Source organism: Leptonotus elevatus, chromosome 4 (genome assembly GCF_054856555.1).
Source record: "Leptonotus elevatus isolate MCC_2025b chromosome 4, RoL_Lele_1.0, whole genome shotgun sequence".
In the NCBI taxonomy this organism is placed as follows: domain Eukaryota; kingdom Metazoa; phylum Chordata; class Actinopteri; order Syngnathiformes; family Syngnathidae; genus Leptonotus; species Leptonotus elevatus.
In genome coordinates this window covers 27,611,746-27,633,579 of record NC_141242.1, presented here as the reverse complement: position 1 = coordinate 27,633,579, position 21,834 = coordinate 27,611,746, and the positions used below count along the sequence as shown (strand labels likewise).

Genomic DNA, 21,834 nt, shown 5'->3' with positions numbered 1-21,834 from the left:
ACAATATAATATTTGGTGCTAGTGATAATTTGGTACGTTTTATATTAGCATACTCTGTTCAATAAAATAGCTTCAATACAATATTGCCCGCCAAAACATTTACCTCTGAATCAGATTTCCACTAAATGTAAATAATTATCTCTTTCATATGAAACTATTCATAGTTTGAGAAGTGTTATATTTAATGTTTATGCGTTTTAGGTTGAAACAAAACTCTGGTCAGATAAAATAAGATTTTCTCTGATCAGTGAGTGCACCTAACTAAATATGATGGCATTAAAACTAATAACTAATACAGGGAAAATCTAGATAACCACACACATCAATGTCTGTCAAGTCAGTAGCTGTGTCAATATGAAGCCATAAAATGTCAAATGTAAAACATAGGGAAATAAAATACTTACTCTTGAATCGCTACAAAGAAATGGCGAAATCATGTTCACCTTCTAAGAACTTCTCTCTGGGAGGTTCATGAAAGTTAATTCGCTGAATTCCCACATACATTTTGATTGTTTGACCAGAAACATATTGATATGTGTGTGTGATGATGATGTAATAAAATTCTTCTTTTATCTGTGATGCATAATAAGACTGTGTAGAAGAAAAACAAATCTGAAATCTGAAAGACTAGCTATACATATATGGCCCAGAGTTGCGACAAATACCAAACCATTCTGAATAAGTATGCTGGGTGAGTGAATCTGGAGTTAGAGAGAACAGTTAAAAAAAAAAAAAAAAAAAAAAAAGTGAGAAGTGTTGTGAGAATGGATGGTTTCCTTCTTCAACTGCGTGTTTGGTGACATTAATGAGAGAAACGGAAAAAAGCTTGTGTTGGAGGAGCGGCGGCTCTAGAGTTGGAAGTAAAAAACAACAACAAGATTAACAGGTTGTCTCCAAAAAGGAGGGTGAGAGAGAATGATGGCGATGGGAACACGCAGCTACAGGCCCTTCGAATGAGGAAGTGAAAAACAGGTTGTACATTGCTCAGTTACAAAATCAAGTAGCAGAATTAAAGTGTCATGTCCAGAATCTTTTAGGTGCCCACCCTGACTCCGTTCTGGACCGAACCAGAGGTCCTAAAAGACCCAGAAGAATCTTCCAAAGATCCAGCTTTTCCTCATCGGCCTGTGACTCGTTCCCAAATCTTGCAGGCACCCATGTTGGCTAAAGTTGACCCGTCCACTGGTAACTCTGCTATGTTTTACAAACCTTTCTCTCCCACTAATGTGAGTGTTTTGATGCAGAAACTTCCGCCTATGCAATCTGGTGGTGCCAATTGGCTTCAAGCAGTACAGAGAGCGGTTACAGGACAAATGTTAATAGCAGGTGATATCCGTGTTCTTTTTATACAATTATGTAATAAAATTTAGTTTTCTTTTTCTTTTTTCTCTCCCTGATAATTATGCTCTTACGCGAGAAAATTATTTAACCTTGTCTATAGCCTTAGACGCTTCCCCCCCCCCCCCTTCCTGAGTGTGTTATTTCAGATCTGGTGTTCGCTCCCAAAGCAGATGAGGAGGCCGCGGCTATTGTTGATCGGACCCTCACTGATTACACTCTGAAAACAGGACACGCCCCTACGGCCTCCGCCTTGCATTCGCAAGTGTTCCGAGCAGCCATTTTGAAGGGCGTTCCCAAGTCTGTGGCACAGGCCATGGAGGCCGGATCTTCCCGGTGCTGAGGTTGACCGGTGGTTGTCACATCTTAAACATAATTTAAGGAGACATGCTAAAGAAAAAGAGTCTAAGGAAGAAACCACTCTTGCTGTGATCTCATCTCCCTCTGTCGATTCCGAGTGCATGATGTATCAAGCAGGTTCATTCATGGGTCAGGGTGTGCCCCCTGGGTGGCCTAACATGTGCTTTAATTGTGGACGGCCTCGTCATTGGGCCCGCGATTGTAGACAGCGACCTCAAGCGTCTGGTTAGAAAGAGGCAGAGGCCAACAAACTGCACGTAGCTACAACCAACCTCGAGGGAGAGAGAAACCGCAGCCGGTGCTAAACCAACAGTATCTGCCTCCCTCTGGTGGACAGTTTCCACAATGATGGTGCCCTGAATCCACATGCTCAGTGACTGTTCAATGTTTTTTTCACAGACTCTTTTGCATTCTTTTGTGTTTGCACCTAACTGTCCAGTCAATCTTTTGGGCAGAGATTTCCTCATCGCCATATGCCCTCTCATCAAATGCAGCCCTGATAGACTTATCCTGGAATTTCCGGATGATAACACCTACTGCTGCTCTGCCTCCAATGCCACCTCCCAGTTCCCGCTTGTTGAACAATGCCCTGTGGCATGCGCCACTGCCGACATCTACTGGGCAAGAGTGGATATTGACTCCAGTGGTTGGCTCGAAGCTGAGCTCTCTGGTCACCTTGGGTTCGTAACCTCAGATCTTATGATATGGTAACTGATTGTATGCATTGCACTCTGTACTATGACAGATCAGGGGATGAGATATATAGCGAGGCATTTCAGGAAATTGAAAACAACATATGGGAATTGAACATGGGTGATTTGTTTGCAGGCAAACCAGGTGTCGCCTTTTCGGTGTCCCTAAACAACTCCCACATGTCTCCTTGATGATCTCGCCTCAGCACATAGCGAAGGATCTCTGTCCGTTTGTCCTGGCATGCACACAGGCCACTGATTGGCAACATTTATTTAACTCTTTATTGCTCTATTTCCCGTCACTTGATGCTTATTGGATTCAGTCTAACACATTTTTAACCACTTCCGTTTTGGAGCACCAGCTTTTGGTTAGGCACCATGGACGTGAAACAACCGACAGCGATTTTGCTGGTTCCCTTCTTGATTTCTTTCCCACATCGCTGTGGTCCATGGATCCCACTGATGTTGGTCTTTGTAACGTCTCACCTGTTGTGTTTCAGATGAAACCAGGACAAATATATGTTCCCCAATACTCTGTAAAAGAGGCTGGGATGCTTGGCATTTCGAAAACAATTGACGGTTTGCTCCAAGCAGGAGTGTTGTGTGAAATTCCCGGCTCTGATTATAACACGCCTATTTTACCCGCTGAGAAGAAAGATACTGGAAAGTTTCGCATGGTCCATGACCTGCGAGCGATTAATGCGGCCGTCTTAACTCCTACTTTGTCTGTCCCGAACCCTCACTCGGCATCGTCCCAAATTACATCAACCCACACTCATTTCACTTGCATTGACCTGGCTAATGCTTTCTTTTGCATTCCACTCCATCCTTCAATGAAGCAATTTTTTGCTTTCACTTGGAATGGTGTTTGTTACTCCAACAATCGCCTGCCTCAAGGCTTTGTCCTTTCACCTGGACTCTTCAACGACTGTCTTCGCCAGTTGCTGTCTCCACTTGAACTGCTTCCTGGTGTTCTCCTGGTGCAGTATGTGGATGACCTCTTGCTGGCAGCTCCATCTGAAACTTCTTGTCTTGAAGACACCAGGTCTTTGTTCTTCATCTCCTTGAAACAGCATCTTTCCACTGCTGCAGCTCTTGCGATTCCTGATTACAGTCGCCTGTTCTATCTTGATGTGTCTGAAAAGGTCAGCAGTGTTTCCGCTGCCCTTTATCAGAAGGGAGAAGGAGGAAGTCGACAAGTTTGTCTGTATGCATCAACTCCATTGGAAAAATACGAGCAAAGACACCCAATTTGCGACACCTATTGACAACCCGGACTTGATTCTTTTCACAGTTGGATGTTGCTTCAAAGGCAACGATGGCCTACAATCTGTATTGGCTACTGCCAACCCACAGAAACAGGTTTTGAAGAAGTCCAAACAGAATGAATTGTAGTCTCTCAGTCAGCACAAAGAGCTGAAATGTTGGCATTGACAGCAGCTCTCAGATTGGTAGAAAACTAGTCAGTAAATATTTAAACAGATTCGGCGTATGCACACGACAGTTCATGTTGCATTAAAAGAATGGTAGCGAAACGATTTCTAACCTATAACCAGTACACCCATTAAACATCAGGAGGAAATCAAGCATTTTGCAGTAAAGAACAACATGCACAACTTCAACCCAATTGGAGGTACAATTTGTACAACCTGGTTAATGTCGGCATTGCTGCACTTACAATGGTATGGTGTTGGCTCGAGAAATGGAGAACCCTGGATTGGAGATTCACCAAGCCCGTTCCTTGAAGAAGATGATGGAGAGAGAGAGAGAGTTGTCCGGCTGGGCAGCTGAGCCTCACGGCGGGGGACAGCCTGTTGGCTCTGGAGAGGTATTTTCGGTTGGGCTTCAGAGCACCACTGTGGGCACTGCAATCCGTTTACCCTTTGCCAGGGAACCAAGAAGCAGTGTGTTTTCACTGCGCCTGTCGCCAAAAGCGATGGCAAGCCGCACGGTCGTCATTTGTTGGTCATGCGAGCCCTGTGTTGGTGGTCAAGCCAGCCGTGGGCTAGCCTTTTGTTTCTTGCGCGCCCGAATGCAGAGCCAGATGGAGCGTGGAGAAGAGAGCCAGGAGGAAAGAGGAAGAAAGCAGGGAAGCCAAGAGAGACTGAGACAAGCAGGAAACTTGCTTTATAGGTGGGCAGTGGTCTCCTACTCAGCAGGAGTCTGCTATCACATCTGTTACACAGAGACCAGAAAGGTAAATGTTCCAGCTTTGGGGTGAATTTTGGTGAAGAATAATCAGATTGAATTTAGATTTCATGTTAACTTAGATTCTAAGTTCAAACTTCAATGCAAACACATACAGTTAAACACATCAAAAGAAATGTTGTCTAGCTGACACTGTTACACGTGCACACGAATGAATATTAAGTGGAGAATCTGCCACTGCAATGGAACATTTTCAGGACACTTCATGGAGTCAACATTTCAAAATGGCAAACACATAACATTTCATAATTCATTATTCTGTTGCAAAATAAGACAGTCAGGTTTCTGAAAGGGAAAAAAATGGTTTTACTTTTTTTTGGTGTCAGTCAGCACTGGATTCAGAGCGGGTGGGGCTGTCTGTTTTTGTGTCTGTCAAAATCGAATAAGGTAAGCCTCAGCCTCCTTTGGTAGACTCCGTAAAAGGGTGTATATGAACAGAGATCTCAGCATACACACCAAGGTAGCAGTCTACCAAGCCATTTGTGTCTCCACACTTCTGTATGGCTGTGAAGCCTGGACTTTTTATCGCCGCCGCATTCAACAACTGGAAAACTTTCACATCAAGTGCCTCCAGAGCATCCTAGGGATAACATGGCGTGACCAAGTACCACACACAGAAGCTATGAACAGAACTGGTACAAAGAGCATGGAGGCCACATTTCTCCAGTACCAATTGCGATGGGCCGGCCACACCATCAGAATAATAGATGACAGACTCCCTCGCCAACTGCTGTATGGACAACTACATCACGCCCAGCTATCTGCAGGAGGTCAAAAGCGGAGATATATGGACCAGCTCAAGTCAACACTCACGCAGTGTGGAATACAGCACACACAGCTAGAAAGCGCTGCCTTAGATCGTTCTCTATGGAGGCAACTCTGCCATTCTGGACTTCAATGTTTTGTAGAGGAGAGGAGTGCAGCGAGGGAAAGGATGCGCCAGAGGAGGAAGATGGTTCCTGCAGCCAAGACCAGCACAACCAGTACTAACCTCACATGCCCCCACTGCAATAGAACATGTGGCTCTTGCATTGGACTCTTCAGTCACCTCAGAACCCACCAACAGAAGAAGTAGAAGTCATCATCGGACACGATGGACTACCATATAATACTAGTATTCTCAAAAATACAGTCATGCTAGGACCCACACTACTGTCTCTTGTCTCATTATTAATACACAAACATGGTGTCAGAAGTGACAAGAACTGATCGTAGTTACGTGGAAAGGTATCGTGGTTCGCCGAGGGACTCATGAAGTCATAAGAGGAGAAAAAACAAGACAATAGACGAAAGGCAAAGATGAGCAAAACAGCAGCAGAGGTTAACAAAAAGCTAAGCTAACAATGGTAGCGAACATTCCACCACCGGAGATGAGGATGAGCAGCACCCTTGCAAGCAACTGGCCTGGGACAACTTCAGAGCGGAATTTCAGGACTATATACTGGCGACAGGCTTACAGGACAAAGCAAAAGAGGTAAAGGCAGCAACTTTGCGAAGAGTGATGGGCAGTGAATGTCGTCATATAAACAAGCACAACTTGGGATTTTCTGCGGAGCAAGAAAAGGACCCTAAAAAGTATTCCTGATGCATTGGCGGTTATTTCAAGCCAACCAGGTACGTCATATTCGAGAAATAGGTATTTGGCACATGCAAGCAAAAGGAAGGGGAGCCCATTGATGCATTTGCAACAAAACTGAGGGAGAAGGCCGCTTCCTGTGAGTATGGAAAACTCAGAGAGGATTTGATAAGAGATAGACTGGTGCTTGGTGTGATGAGTGTGTGACGTCGTCTACTCTGAGAAAAAGCTCTCACACTGGCATCAGCCACAGACATATGCCGAGCTGCAGAGATGACAGACATGATGATGAAAATAAATGACACAGGACAGAACACAAGACACATTACATGCAACAGATGGACGCCGTCCCCGAATTCCACACAGGCAGGAACGATTTGACAAGAAGCAATTTCAGACTCTGGGCACGTAAGAAGGCACAACTTGCAAATTCTGCGACAACATACACTGGCGCGGGCGCAACTCTTGCCCCGCATTTGGAAAAACTTGCCGCTACTGTGGGACAGCAAATAATTTTGCCAAGGTGTGTATGAAAAGGGGCAACTGCACATACAGCAGACAGTGAGGAGCATGAGGACATGGCCAGGTCTGTTACAGAGGCACACTTATACACTGCGGAGAATAGGGACAGTTGAAGGACAGGACAAAAAGGGGTTTGTCAAAATTAAAATGAATGGAGTGACTCAGAGATGCCAGCTCGATTCAGGGGCAACATTTAAGCATAAAAGATATGAGGAGACTCGCTCCTGAGGCCAAGTTACAACCAAGCCAGACCTGACTGGTGATGTATTCAAGCCAATCGATGCACTCAATAGGCATATTCCAAACAGAGTGTTTAGTCAGGGGGAAATTACACAAGCTACACTTTGAGATAGTAAGGAGCGGGCAGAGACCCTTGTTGTCAGGCGAGACCAGTGAGCGCTTAGGTCTAATGTGTTTCACCATCCCAGAAAAGCTTCTTGTGGTAGGGCATGGCTGCCCAGAGCCGCTGACCAGACAACACTTTGTGCAGACCTATCATGATGGCTTTAATGATCCAGTTGAATCACTCCCAGGGGACTTTCATTTTGAGTTAAACACAGATGTGGCACCAGTGAAAGCTTCACCACGTAATGTGCCAGTAGCCCCTCAGGGAGGCAGTCAAGGCTCAGTTAGATAAATATGCGAAGGAAGGCCATTTAACCTCAGTGTCAGAGCCTACTGAGTGGATTAGCAACATGGTAATTGTCAGGCAGCCAGAGAAGCTGAGAATCTGCATAGACCCCAAGCTGCCCAGGGCTCGCATTTTCACCCTGGTAGATACATGGGATGCTTTCTTACAATGCAAACTAGACAAGTAGAGCAGTTACACAACCACATTCTGGACGCCATGGGGCAGGAAGCGCTGGTTAAAACTGCCATTTGGGGTATCTGTGGCCCCAGAGATAAACCAGCAAAAGCAGCATAAGCTATTGGCAGGCCTAAGGGGAGTAGAACCAATAGCAGATGATATACTGATAGTGGGTTGTGGGGAGACGAATAAACAGGCCATACAGGACCATGACACAAAACTCATTGCGCTAATGCAGAGGTGCAGAGAAGTCAGGCTGAGGCTGAGTTTAAAGAAGCTGCAATTCAGGGTCAAAGCGGTCAAGTTTCACAGGCACATTCTTTCGGCAGAGGGGCTCAGAGCAGACCCTAAGAAGATTAGGGCAGTCCGGGACATGTCACAACCTGAGGACGCCAAGGCTGTACAACGGATTATTGGGTTTGCAACGTACCTTGCAAGATTCATGCCACACCTCTCTGAAGTATGCGAGCCATTAAGGAGACTGTTGGACAAGGATGTCCCATGGCATTGGCTACCCAAACATGATGCTGCAGTTGAGGAGATCAATAGACTGGTCATGCCCCAATTCTGCGATACTACGATGTGACCAAGCCAGTTGTCATCCAGAGTGAGGCGAGTCAGAAAGGTCTTGGATGATGCTTGCTGCAGGAGGGTCAGCCTGTGAGTTATGCGTCGCGGGCGCCGACCCCTACCGAGCAGAACTATGCACAAATCGAAAAGGAATGCTTGACTATCGTGTTTGCATGCCAGCGGTTCCACTATTATTATATGGGCGTGCGGAGATAACCACAGAAACTGACCACAAGCCGCTCATTCCAATTTTAACCAAACCCCTCCTTGCAGCCCCCAAGCGACTCCAGAGCATGTTGCTTACTCTGCAGGCATCAATCTCAAGGTGGTGTACAAGCCGGGTCCTGATATGCACATCAGTGACACTCTGAGTAGGGCCACACCTCCAGCACAGGGTGCCGACACAAAATACACAAAGCAGAACATATCCAGCCTGGAGAGGGCACATCAGGACAATGAGCAAGTTAATCAAGCAGACTACCTAAAAGTCGCCAGCCAGCGGCTGAACTAGATAGGAGTGCACACTGAGGGTGATGCAAGCCTTCAGGTTTTGAAATTAGTAGTTCTCCAGGAATGGCGAGGACACTCCTTTGGCAATCAGGGAATTCTGGCCTATCAGGGACGAGATCGCAAGAGACGCATCCATGCCAGGCACATTGGGGGTGACGCCTGCTACAGGCAAGCAAGAAACACGCTATACTGGCCCAACATGCACGGTAAAATCAAGCACTATGTGAGCCAGTGCTCAGCATGTAATGAATATGCACATGACAGCGGGAGGCAATGATGTCCCATGCACTTCCTACACGACCATGGCAGATACTCAGCATGGCTCGATTCAAGCAGGCAGGCAAAGACTTTCTAATCATTGTTGACCATTACTCAGATTTCTGGGAAACAGAACTCCTCCCAGATCTTTCGGCGGAGACTACAGTGTTGAGGTGCAAGGTCCAGTTTGCACGTCATGGACAACCAGACCGGGTCATTAGTGATTGTGGCAGTCAGTTTGACTGTGAAACGTTCAGGAAATTCGCAAAAGAATGGGACTTTGAACACGTCAAGTCCTCGCCCAGACACTCAAAATCAATGGAAAGGCCGCGAAGATAGTGAAAAACATCTGCAAGAAGGCAGCCAATGCAAACGACGACCCATGGAGGAACACACCCACGGAGGGCATGCTCAGTAGCCCTGCACAGAGACTGATGTACCGTAGACTGAGAACCCCGCTCCCAGTCGCTGACACGCTCTTGGAGCCGAGTGTGGTCACTGGGGTCTCAGACAAGCTGCGCATAAAACACCAGGCAGCCAAACTCTGGTACGACAAATTTGCCAGAGATCTGCCTGACCTGCACATCGGACAGAACATAAGGATGAAGCCCCTGCCAGGCGACAGAACAGGCAGATGGCAAAGAGGAGTGTGCCTCCAGCAGGTGGGTCCCAAATCGTAGATGTCGAGGGAACAATCTACCGCCATAACCGGGTGGACCTGCGTCTGGCTGAAAGGGACACTACCGGGCGCCCCTCTGAGCAACACAATGTGAAGCTAGGAATCGAAGGTGTGATGATCAATGTTATTAATGTCCCTTAGTAGCTAATACAGTACCTAGTGAGACACACCCAGTTAACTGAATACACAGACGTACACTGACAACACACAGACATACACTGCATGCACATAGCCCCGCAGATGGTGGGGTAAAGTTGCACCAGTGGTATGTGTTTCTTGTTGCAGTGGAGCGTGACTGGGACTACTGTCGTCTGAGCCGAGCACGGACCCCTGCCACGGATCATTGAAGGGGGGACTGCAACGAATATTGCCCGTCATCCTTAATTTTTCCATTTTATTTGTCTTTTTAAACACTTCCCCCTGGGGAATGTGTGTGCGCGTCTTAACTCTGTGTTTTCAGTTCAAAAGGACTCTTTGAGTTTATCTCCAGCAGGGACTGGATTTCGTTTTACGACCCCCAGGAAACGCATACCACAGCTCCTACAGACCTGAAAGCCTGTTTAGCAAGCAAACTAGCGATAAGACTGCTTATCAGTCCCCAGACCATCTTTTATGGTCTGGTCTATCCACAGGAATTAGCCATGTGTTGTTGGAAACAATGTCCCTTTGGAAGTTATATGGTACAACAGTGCCCTCCAGCGGTCACTATCGATCCTCAAGAATCTTGCCGCTCCTAATTAATCTGGAGTCTACATAATTCGGGACTTGACTGACATCAAGTGACTCCTGTTGTTTATCTTTGCACACAACCTGTATGTCTATCTCAAATGAATGATGTGTGTAATTTCTGTAGCCACCTAAGTTTAGCTAATTAGTAAGCTTAGCAGATTCAATAACTTTATGATTGCGGTAATGTTTGAAATGTGTTAAGAATGATAAATGAAGCATCTGGCTTGTCAATTCTGATCAAAAATGATCAAATACTATCCTAAAAGCTTGGTCTTCGTCGACCAAGTCTACTTCATCCGCACGGAAGAGGCGGGACCAAACTGCCGGGTCCCTGGGACACAGTTTGAAAGTCAGCGCGCGAAGGAACTTCTCTCTCTTCCCCTCCTGCTCTTCACCTCACGTCTGGCCTCATGAACTTCTCCTGATCATCACTAGAAACGTGGTCGCTGAGGGTGACCACGCGGCTTCTTTCTTTGAGCCCCGGATTTGAGCCACAACGCGCGCCCCAAAGCGTGCGTGTTTGTTCCTGCTGAGAGCTGACCCACCTATCTGAATCACGCAGCGCCCCGCCGACCCGGTTCCAGGACGGCTGTTAAGCACAGAGCCGCTGCGCGCCAGCGACCCATTTCTGCTCCAGCCGTGCGCCATCCAAGGGCTTGCGTGCACCTCGCCAGCAGCCAGAAGCCAGACTCCAGGGCAGCATTCCAGCTGTGCGTGCGCCGACCGCCCAGATTGCCTCCAACAGAATTTTCTCCAACTGAGGATTGACGCTCGAGAGTCCCTCTTCCTCCCGTGCAAACTGAACCAGTCCGTAAATTGTGTTGCAATCTGACCATATACTACGCTTTTATTCATACATAAAAGGTTTGACAGGTCAAAACGCTTCCATCTCTATCCCCCATCTACCTTTTTCATTTACCACCCTTTCTTTATATTAGTTAGTTAGGTTGCATGTTTTCTTTTTATCTTTGATTCACATTTTTATTCCGTTTCATTAATAGGTTAGGCTGTGACTGATATACGTGTGTGTGTTTACTAAATAAATTTGTTGTCTAGAAATTCAATTTCTGCCGAAACATTTGTGTTTACTGAGTGGATTAGTAATTCTCTTATGAAAGCAAAGAACTCCATGGTTAACTAAAGTAGCAACTTCAGATTATGACTACTTGATAATAGGATTTTTATCGTTTATTTTGCTCCTACAAACAAGCAAAGTCAAAGTGGTGCCCCAGAGGTTGCTGAAGAAATTACAATTCCCCTCAGTACTGTCTAAATTTCTCATAAGCCATTACGGCAACCCAAATAATCGCTACTATATATATATATATATATATATGAGAGAGAGAGATAGCTAGATAGATAGATAGATAGACAACCAATTCAATTAGAGAGGGCTTAAGAACATTTTAGGTAGGCTTGAGCCCCGTAAAATAGGTCTAACGACACCATTGCTAAAAGGGAAATCGGACGCGTTCTCCACAACTAGTTTGATTTTAAACTTTTCCACTATAGCTATAAAATTAGCTACAAATATAGAGTTATACTCCTTTGTAATCTCCAGCCCTAAGTATGTGAATTTTTCCCAAGCCAGTTTGAAGGAAATATGTTTAAGTACAGCTGGGTCCCTGTAACGCACCGGCATCAGCTCACTTTTACCCCAATTTATCAGATATCCAAAAAAATAACTAAATAATTTGATTGTCTCTAATAAAGCAGGTATGGAAGTCTGTGGTCTCATTATATACATCAAAATATCATCCGCATACAGCGATATTTTATTTGAGGTGTATTCTGTGCCATAACCCTGAATCTCAGTATTCACTCGAATTGTCACTGCCAGTGGCTCCAGCACTAGTGCGAACAACAATGGGCTAAGAGGGCACTCCTGTCTGGTACCCCTGTACAGGTTGAACCTGTCTGAGACAGTCTAGTTGGGCATTATGATTTCTACTGCAACGAATATTGCCCGTCACCCTCCGTTTTTTATTTATTTGCCTTTTTAAAAAATTTCCCCCTGGGGAATGTGTGTGCGTGCCTTAACCCTGTTTTTTTTTCTCAATACAACCAGAGACAGTTAAAAAAGAAAAAACTTTGAATTTTCCTCCAGCAGGGACTGGATTTAGTTTTTACAACCCACAGGAAACACATATCAGCGCCTACCGAGATCTAACAGCCTGTTTAGCAAGCGAACTAGCGATAAGACTGCTTATCAGTCCTAGACCACTTTTATGGTCTGGTCTTTCTACAGGAATCAGCCATATGTTTTTGGAAATTGTTAAGTTATTAACATTGTTTTTCAGTTTCAATTTATATTTTAGCCGTTTTGGATTTAGTTAACTCAGTATGGCTCAATGAATTGTATTCTTATCTGTGTTACTTTCATGAGAGGAGAAGGGGCAACGGGTTTTTACATTTGCTATCTTAAAGGGAGTTTTTTCTGGGACCGGTCTCTGCCGGTCGGAAGGGAGGCACAGGCTGATTATTATTGTTTTTCTCTAATCTGATTTATACCCATGGGAACAGATTTTCTTGTATTCACTGAGTTGTAAACAAATGTACTGTGGGCTGATGGGAGGAGACTTTTCGTATTCACCCACTTTTCAATAAATAATGATGTGCCGGAGTAGAGACACACAATCTAACCAGAACACGGCTTCAGTGTCGTCAGTTTTTGTCATCAGAAGCTTCTGTTTTAATGATACCTTTGCAAAGGGACTTCTTCACCAGGATCTCACCATTCAGTTAATTGAACACGCAAAGAGTACAATACTTAATATTGTCTACTCTAACAAAATCAACACCCCTTGGAAGTTATACGGTACTACAGTGCCCTCCAGGGCCACTATTGGTATTATCAAGAATCCTGCCGCTCGTAATTCTACATAATTCGGGACATAAACGGACTCTATGTACTTGACTGACATCAAGTGACTTCTGTTGTTTATCTTTGTACACAACCTGTCTATCTCAAATGAATGATGTATGTAACTTCTGCAGCCATCTAAGTTTAGCCAAATAGTAAGTTTAGCGGATTCAATAACTTTATGATCGCAGTAATGTTTGAAATGTGTTCAGAACGACAAATTAAGCATCTGGCTTGTCAATTCTGATCAAAAATTAGCAAATGCTATCCCAAAAGCTTGGCCTCAGTCGACTGAGGCCAAGTCTGCTTGAAGCGCACGGAAGAGGCAGGACTATTACACAATCAAATGCCTTTTCAGCGTCTAAACTCAAAACAAACAAATCTTCCCTAGATTTTCTGGGAGAGTACATGATATTGAGAAGACGTCTGAAATTATGAAACGAGTGTCTGTTTGGAATGAAGCCTGTCTGATCAGGGTGTATCAATTTAACCAAGTGAGTGCTGTAGTGATGGGTCGTTCAGGAACGAGCCGGTACAAAGAGCAGGCTCTTTGAAGTGAACAATGTGAACAATCAAAAACTGAGTGCCCACACAAAAGCAACCACAACCCCAAGTCTACCTAGGCTTCCGGACAAGCCCCCATTTGTTACGTGCTAGAGGTTGCTAGGTAAAATGTTTTAAAAAATCCAGGTAGAAAAAGGGCAGGTGGATGGCAAACAAACAGGGCAAATTTATTATGCCAAATAAAAGAAAGCTCTCAGAAATAAACAAAGGCAATAATGGAAGTCCAACACAAAACAAACAAAAACAGAACTAACGAAAACTGCTGCAGCAAGGTGGAGAGCCCCAGAGACTCAAGTGCCGCTCCGTCCTCTTCTTATAGGTGCCGAGTTAATCAGCCCCCCAGGTGTGGCGAATCAGGTATAATTAGCTGGGAAGAGCAGAGGCAAGGCAAACAATTTCACTGGGACTTGGCCCAGGGCCGTAACAAAATCAAAGAAACCTCTTCATTTATTCAGTTTATTTAAACATGCCACAACATTTATGTTCATGTAAACATCAATTCAGGATGAAAGTGAGCGCTATACAGGTTTTTAATAAGTATTATATTTGGACTAGTTTCACTACCTGTACTTAAAGAAATTTGAAACATGAACACAGATGCACACACACAAACACATGGTGAAACCAACACGATGAGACTTAATACATTCTAAATGGTGATTTCTATACACTTGGCACATGAGTATCGCTTAACACTGTGTCATTAGTTTTAAAGTGGGATATACACATATTGACCATCAGGGTTAAAAACTGGAGGGTGGCATGCCAATAAACTACACAAATGTAGTGCTGCCTTGGTAAATGTTAAAGTGTTACAATGGATGAGTAAATACAGTGTTACCTTTACTTATGAGTTTAATTTGTTCCTTGACCAAGCTTGTTACTTAGTCGCATATTGAATCAATTTCCCCTATTAATTATTGAAATGCCATTAATCCGTTACATCCCCAAGATAACATTATTTCATTAGAACAGCACTGCATTGTATAAAAACTAAATAAAAATGAATGTAAAGATCTAAAATGGTTTTAGAAATTGTAATTGTTGTAGTATACATGTGTTGGATGTGTGTCTTTAAGAGGCATGGCCTACTGAGTGATGCCAGGAGCTGGAGTCAGATTGGCCGGTTAGTCTGTGTGTGAACATCTGAGCGTGAGTTGTGGCCTACAGCAATGACTGTTCTCATTGTGCATTTTTGTATTTACTATTTGCCCCATTCAATAACTGACTGACGGTGCATTGCCGACTGTGGCTCTCTTTGCTCACATGCGATGTCATGACAGTACGCTCTAAAAAATAACCCAACTATGTCAAAAATAACCCAACTATGTCAAAAATAACCTAACTATAGGTAAAAAATGGACTGATCCTCTACTTGGGTCTATTTAACCCAACTTTGAGTCACGAAATGGGTCTTTAGTGTTAAACAACTCATAAATATTGGTCAGGTTCTTCATTTGGGTCAAAAAATTGGGTCATTTTGTATAAGACAACCCAGAAAGTTGTGTCAAATTGACCGATAAAGTGGATCGGTCAATTTTCCCCCCGTTTTATCATCTTAGGTTTTTCCACCTACTCCAATATTAACGCTGCTCCAATATTGATCCATGTCCTCCTGCGAGGTTTGCGCGATTTCAGTTTTGCTGTTTTTGTCACACTAGACAGTGTTATCCTTTACTGCTGTGCTCAGTATTCTGACCGTGGTCGGGGGACGCAGGGTCGATTTTTCTCTCGGCCAGAGTCACATCCGTGGACAACTCCCGTTGCATGTCGCCGAACAAAAGGAGCCACCGGGAGACGGAGGGTCACACTACAGTATTGTTTTTTTTAAATATTTTGACACACTTTTATATCTGCTGTTGCACACACTTATGTCTTTCCATGATCTCGTCCACATACTCCCAAACACTTCCGCCTTCCCAGCGCTTCTGCAGAGCGAGAGAGCGTGCATGCGCCTGACTTCACCAAAGCTTAAAGATTCGGTCCCGAACACCCAATTATTATTTCACTCAACAGGAAAATAGGGGCAACAGCCATTGTGCCACATTAGTGCCTCCTGTCCATTATACAATTCTTAAAACATGTGTGGGTGAAAAATATGGTTATTTTAACACTCCAATTTGCGTCAATATTGAGACATGCACCTTTAATTGCTCCTTTTTTCCACTTTACTTGAGCAGCGGCTTGTACCACTTTTTTGTTGCTAGCAACAGCTTGTAAATGGAAAAACTCAAAGTTGGGTCACTTCAAAGTCAAGATAACACTGTACAAGGCCAGCCCAAGGCAAAAGCAAATTAAGCAGCTGCTTAGGTCATCGTGACCACCAGGAGGCCCACCAAGAGAGCAAGAGGGACGCTCAAACATTTGACAGTATGAGTCTCAGACTTTTTGGGTTTCTGTAGAAAAAAATTCGAAAAAATTTATTTATACCACCGCTCCATTCAATGGGGCCCTGTTATGAGCCCTGTGGGGCACATTAAGATATTGCAGATGGATAAGATCAACCCTGGTAAAACTACAAACCGACATTAGGCTCCATCCCAAAAAAACTCCAAAATTGGTACACTTGTACACATCAACAATTCAGCATTTAGTTTACATTTGATGCACTGAGTCTGAGTTGATAGCAGCCTCACCGCATTGCTCGTATGTTTTTGTACTGGCACAGCAGTAGGTGCTTGAAGGTGTTTTTGAAGGTGGTGTTGCAGAGGGCGTAACAGGCCGGGTTGATGGTGCTGTTGATGTAGCACAGCCAGTAACCGATGGTCCACAGAGCATTGGGGATGCAAACGGAGCAGAAGGTGTTGATTAGCACCATCACGTTGTACGGCGTCCACGTCACCACAAAGGCCACCAGGATGGCCATGATGGTGCGCGTCACCTTTTTCTCTCGTGAGGATGTGCTTTTCTTGCGCCATTTGGCAACTACGCTCTGTTTTGTCACCTGGAGGAAAACAGATTGTGTTGCATCAATGGTGGACAGTCACGGCAGCAGGGCCTTCTCCGTTGGCCTATAAACCAGGCAAACCCGCAGCTCTTGAGCCGCATGTGGCTCTTTAGCGCTGCTAAAGAGTGGCTCCCCGGAGCTTTTTCAAAAATGTTTGAAAATGGAAAAAGATAGAGGAAGAAATACTTTTTTTGTTTTAAAGCTACAATTATCACGGTATTTTAAGCCCTTCCACAGTTAACTATAGGCATGTTATGATTAAATCTTACCTTTGACACCATGGCGATGTATTTTTTTATGAAATATTAGGTATTTTGCTAGCTATTTTTCTAACGCAGAAGTAAAATGCCCGGTTCAGTAAAACCCAGTCTCTCCCCATGTGGTTGCCACGCGCCTCTAATAAGCCGGCTGTGCGCACCGCCCACAAAACTCTGGAGCCCTTGCAGTACAACTGTGTCTTCTTTAAATGTGGAAATTGGATGGATGTTCAATTCTTCAATACATATTTGAAACAAAACGGCTCCTTGCCGCCAGAAGTAGTGGAGGAGTAGGGAGGAGAATAAGAAAGAGAGAGAAAAAAAACCTGAGAAGCGAACAATGTGCTCACCAACCACTTCACCATTTGTTTAGTTAGCTTCGACAGCGCATACATTTTACTTGTAGTTTACACAAGTGTCAGCCACCACCGAACTGTTGAGAATTTAAGATGGCCAATTGTCATTGCATTTTGGCATGGCAAATGTGAAGGATAAATGATTGCTTTGAATTCATTTGGACAGAATGTGTACTGATAAAGACTACTTTTATCACTAACCTGCGAGCATGGTGGTTTTAGAGAAAGTGGGCGTGTGTTTAGTCCGGGAGACGGTACGACTTGCAATGTCATGGTTTGGGTTGGGTCTGGGTTAGTTTTATTTGCTTTTGTCATGTTTTGGGTTTAGTTTGAGTTGTTATCAGGTTACTTTGGTTTTGGTCTCTCTCTCTCGAACGTGGCTCGCACAGTTACACCTCTCTCTCCTCTGTGCTCATGACATGCGCAACACATAAAATACTTCAACATGTAAACTAAAGTACAAAACCAAAAGTAATAATAATTCACAAAATAAATTAGTCAATTGCAAGTAAATTAAAATACACATTTGCAAACAACGTGTTACAACAATAAACCTATGACGCACCTGTTGCTTGCCTCTTGCTTTAAGCTTCTCCGTCCCCGCGTGACATTCTGAAAGCTTTGCACTGACTGCTCACGTCGACACCACACCGGCAAAGCGTACAGAAACCGTGAAACCAGTCTTGACTGCTTTCAACCAGGAAATTGTGCTCTTTCGTTCATTCAATATTAAAAGATGTGTGGCGTTTTGGCATTTTTGCTAGCGCTGCCTTTTCGCTGCTGTCAAAGAAGGTGGCGAGGAAATACATGTAGTAAGATAGCCACACGTGGAGATTTTTTTACATTTATTGAGCCAATGATATACGAGATTTTTAACTGAAGCCACTCTTGGCCAATCCAGATCAGTTGTGACAAACGAGGGTGGGTCTGATTTGGGGTCACATAATATCAACCGCGGCTCATTTTCTTTTAAAGGCGGACAAACCAGCGTCTGGCTTAGGCTTTCACAGGACGCCGGACTCGTCACTGAAAAGTAGGACTCTCCGGCCTAAACACGGATATCTGGCCACCCTACTAAAAATAGATTAGCTTTTGGGATCGCATACACACTAGCATAGAACAACACAGAACGACTGAGTGAACAAGGTTATTTTCGCTGGAATGTCCTATTTCGTGGATCCGATCAATGACGTCATTGATTAAATGTGCAAATTACAGGCGATCACCGATTATGCATAAAATGCCAGTTATCAGCCGATCACGATCAAGCTGTTCAGATCGGCGTAAAGTCTGACTAGAATATGCACCAATCTTCGAATTGACGAAATTTAGTTTGGAATTCTTGTTGAATTTCCTTTCCAACAATACCTGTTTTGTGAAGCTCGACAGGAATTTATGAAATATAAGGGTTCAGGAAGGAACGTCCTCACCACTTTTTGCCGAAAATATCAAAATTTGGTGGGCCGGTGCTCGTAAACCCCTGCTCTGATTGACCTAAAATTAAAGATTTAGTGTTGTGCCATCTCTATCAACAAGTACACCAAATTTCATCAAAATCAAAATCTGCTCGGTTAAACCCACTGGGTGATTTGGCATGGAACGCCCCAGAGTTTAAAGAAGGACAATATGGGCAAATGTTAATTTTAAGAAATGACGCCAGCCGCTAAAAATAATGGACAGCGGGCTGCGAATGGCTACTGTGCTGTAATTTGGACAGCGCAGTGATCATACCCTGAGTGAGAGAAATTGTGTATGATGTTTACCTTAAGCATTGTCCTTGTGGCTTGAGAGTCTGTCAAGGATGTTGCCCTGGAAGCTGGCTCTGTTTGGGTCATCCTTCTTATGGCATTCAGTCCCCTCAGCACTGAAACGGGGACCTCGTTCTCCGTAGATGTGGAGGGTTGGACGCTGTCCGCCTCCGGTTTCACCTGCTCGGGTTTGTCTTCCTTACAAAGAGCACTTCCATTCTGTTGCTGCAGTGCTTCCTTCTCCTTGCTCTGGGCAGCCACCCTGAGCTGCTCCCTCATCGTCTGAATGCAGTTGTTCTGAATTTGGTTCTCCCCTGTGTCTTCCTGACTGTGAGAGTGAGCTTCTCCATTAATGGTGCCGGACGTCTTCCTGCTGTCTCTCTGCATGCGGCTACGGCTGGCTCTGGAGATGCGCCAGTAGAGGTAGATCATGATGGCCACAGGTAGGTAGAAGGCCGTGATGGCCGTGCCAAACGTGACCGCCGGGTTGGAGAAGAACTGGATGTAGCACTCCCCTGGCGGCACTGTTCTCCCACCCACAATGAACTGCCAGAACAAAATGGCAGGCGCCCACAAGATGAAGGACAGCACCCAGGCGGCAGCGATCATCAGACCGGCCATCTTAGTGCTACGGCGCGCAGGATAGCTTAGAGGCTTGGTGACGCAGAAGTAACGATCAAAGCTGATGATCAGGAGGTTCATGACTGAGGCGTTGCTGACCACGTAGTCCACCGCAAGCCACAGGTCGCACACAACCGCTCCCAAGGGCCAATAGCCAATCACAATGTAGACAGTGTACAGGTTCATGGAACCGACACCAATAATTAGGTCCGCACAGGCCAAACTGAACAAAAAGTAGTTGTTGACAGTCTGCAGGTTCCTGTTTACCTTTGAAAAAAAACACATGGAGCAGGCTGTCAGATACTAATATTTTTTGTGTGATGTATGTTTCCCCACTTCTATTAGATTACTTGCCTGGACATGTATTCTCTAATTGCTTCTCCAGTATGGGAAACCTCACGAAAGAAATTAAATAGAAAAGGAGCAAATAAATTGTTACTCGGGGCGAAGGGTGGGGGGTATTTGACTTGGATAAAAAAAAGCTCAAGCATTCATATAGTAAACAAACTCTTCCATGTCCTTTTACCAAGACAACGGCTCTATTCGCAAGGAATCTTGGGCTGTGTCCGAATATCCACATGATACTCATTATAGTGAATTAAATAGAGGCCACACCATTTTGTAGTGGTGTTTGAATGTTCAGAGGAAAAAAAAATGTAGTTCAATAAAAATTGCCCAGAATGCACTTAGAAATGTAGTGAACATTGATGGGCACTCAACAGGTTCATATAGACCACAATTTATGGTGAGCAGGAAACAAGCGCAAGCGATGCAAAGTGGTGGTCTCGTGATATGTGATGATGAACAAGTAGTTAGCTGGCTGTCCGATTCGCCAAACAGAATGAGGTTAGTGTATATAATTTATTGGGCTACTATATATTACGGGACCAGATAGTGAATGATGGGTTAGGGATTAAGGGTGGATATTCAAACACAGTCTTGGTCTACAGTACACAAACTTCTGTGAGAGCCACATTGACGCTGTCTTGTCAATTAGAGTGACTCCAAGCCACTTGATCTTTAGATGCGAGGCGTATTTTATTCAGTAACTCCAGAAAATAGCTCTTAATAGTGATGGGTCGTTCGCAAACAAGCTGGTACAAAGAGCTCTTTGATGTGAATGATGAGAGCTGGCTCCGTCATTTTCCCTCTCTCTCTTCTGTTAAGTTATTAACATTGTTTTTCAGTTTCAATTTATATTTTAGCCGTTTTGGATTTAGTTATAGCTGTGTAGCTCAATGAATAGTATTGTATTCTTATCTGTCTCACTCTCATGAGAAGGGCAACGGGTTTCTTCCACTGCTATCTTGAAGGGAGTTTAGTCTAGTACCAGTCTCAGCCGGTCGGAAGAGGGGAGGCACAGGCTTTGTATTATTGTTTTTCTCTAATCTGATTTATACCTATGGGAACTTGCTGAGGGAGGAGAGAGGGATTTTCTTGTATTCACTGAGTTGCAAACAAATGTACTGTGGGCTGATGGGAGGAGACTTTTCGTATTCACCGACTTTTCAATAAATAATGATATGCAGCAGAAGGAGGGACACAATCTGAACAGAACACGGTTTGAATGTCGTCAATTGTTGTCATCAGAAGCTTCTGTTAAAATGATACCTTTGCAAAGGGACTTCTTCACCAGAATCTCACCATTCAGTTAATTGAACACGTAAAGAGTAGAATACAAATATTGTCTACTCTAACAAATGGTGATCCCCGACGCTGAATTCTAACGGATGGTGGTATTTTGACGTAGAGCAAGCTGCGGCGTTCACGGACGGGCGGAACTTCTAGGCCTAAATAAATAAAGTACGGTAAGTGGAGACTTTTATCCACGTAGGGAGGTTCTGTCTGTTTGGGTCCGCTGCAACTGGTTTTTCGTCTTCCAAATTGTCTAAATTTTAAATGAGATCTGTGTGAACAAGTTGTAGTTTGATGTCGTTAGAGAGTTGGGATAATTCCTACGATATTGAACTAAACACGTCGTGGGGTGGTGCATTTTTTAGTGACGTAAATGCAGACCTAAAGAGATGAAGCTTTTTTTTACACAGGATGAAGTAGTGGATTTAATTTGTTGTTTTGTTTTGTTTCGTCACGCTACGAAGAATCCTTAGACCATAATATATATTGAATAAAAGGGTTACCGGATGACGTAAGAAGTCTTTCTTCTGCTAAGGATCGCGAAGATTATGGTGCGCTCTGCCTTTTTAGCAGTTTGGCCGATTGGGGACTAG

The 21,834-nt window shown here is 44.3% G+C and overlaps 1 protein-coding gene across 1 annotated transcript in view; it reads right to left on the bottom strand.

The window, feature by feature from the left end:
- Positions 1-14,119: 14,119 nt before the first annotated feature.
- Positions 14,120-21,834, bottom strand: part of LOC147176445 (muscarinic acetylcholine receptor M2-like) — a 47,170-nt gene continuing 39,455 nt past the window's right edge. Inside the window, exons 3-4 of the mRNA XM_086073150.1 lie at positions 19,001-19,873; positions 14,120-16,621 (exon numbers count right to left, since the gene is read on the bottom strand). Of these exons, the coding sequence (XP_085929276.1) occupies positions 16,310-16,621; positions 19,001-19,873 (1,185 nt within the window). The 3' untranslated portion in view covers positions 14,120-16,309. The remainder of the gene's footprint in view (positions 16,622-19,000; positions 19,874-21,834) is intronic.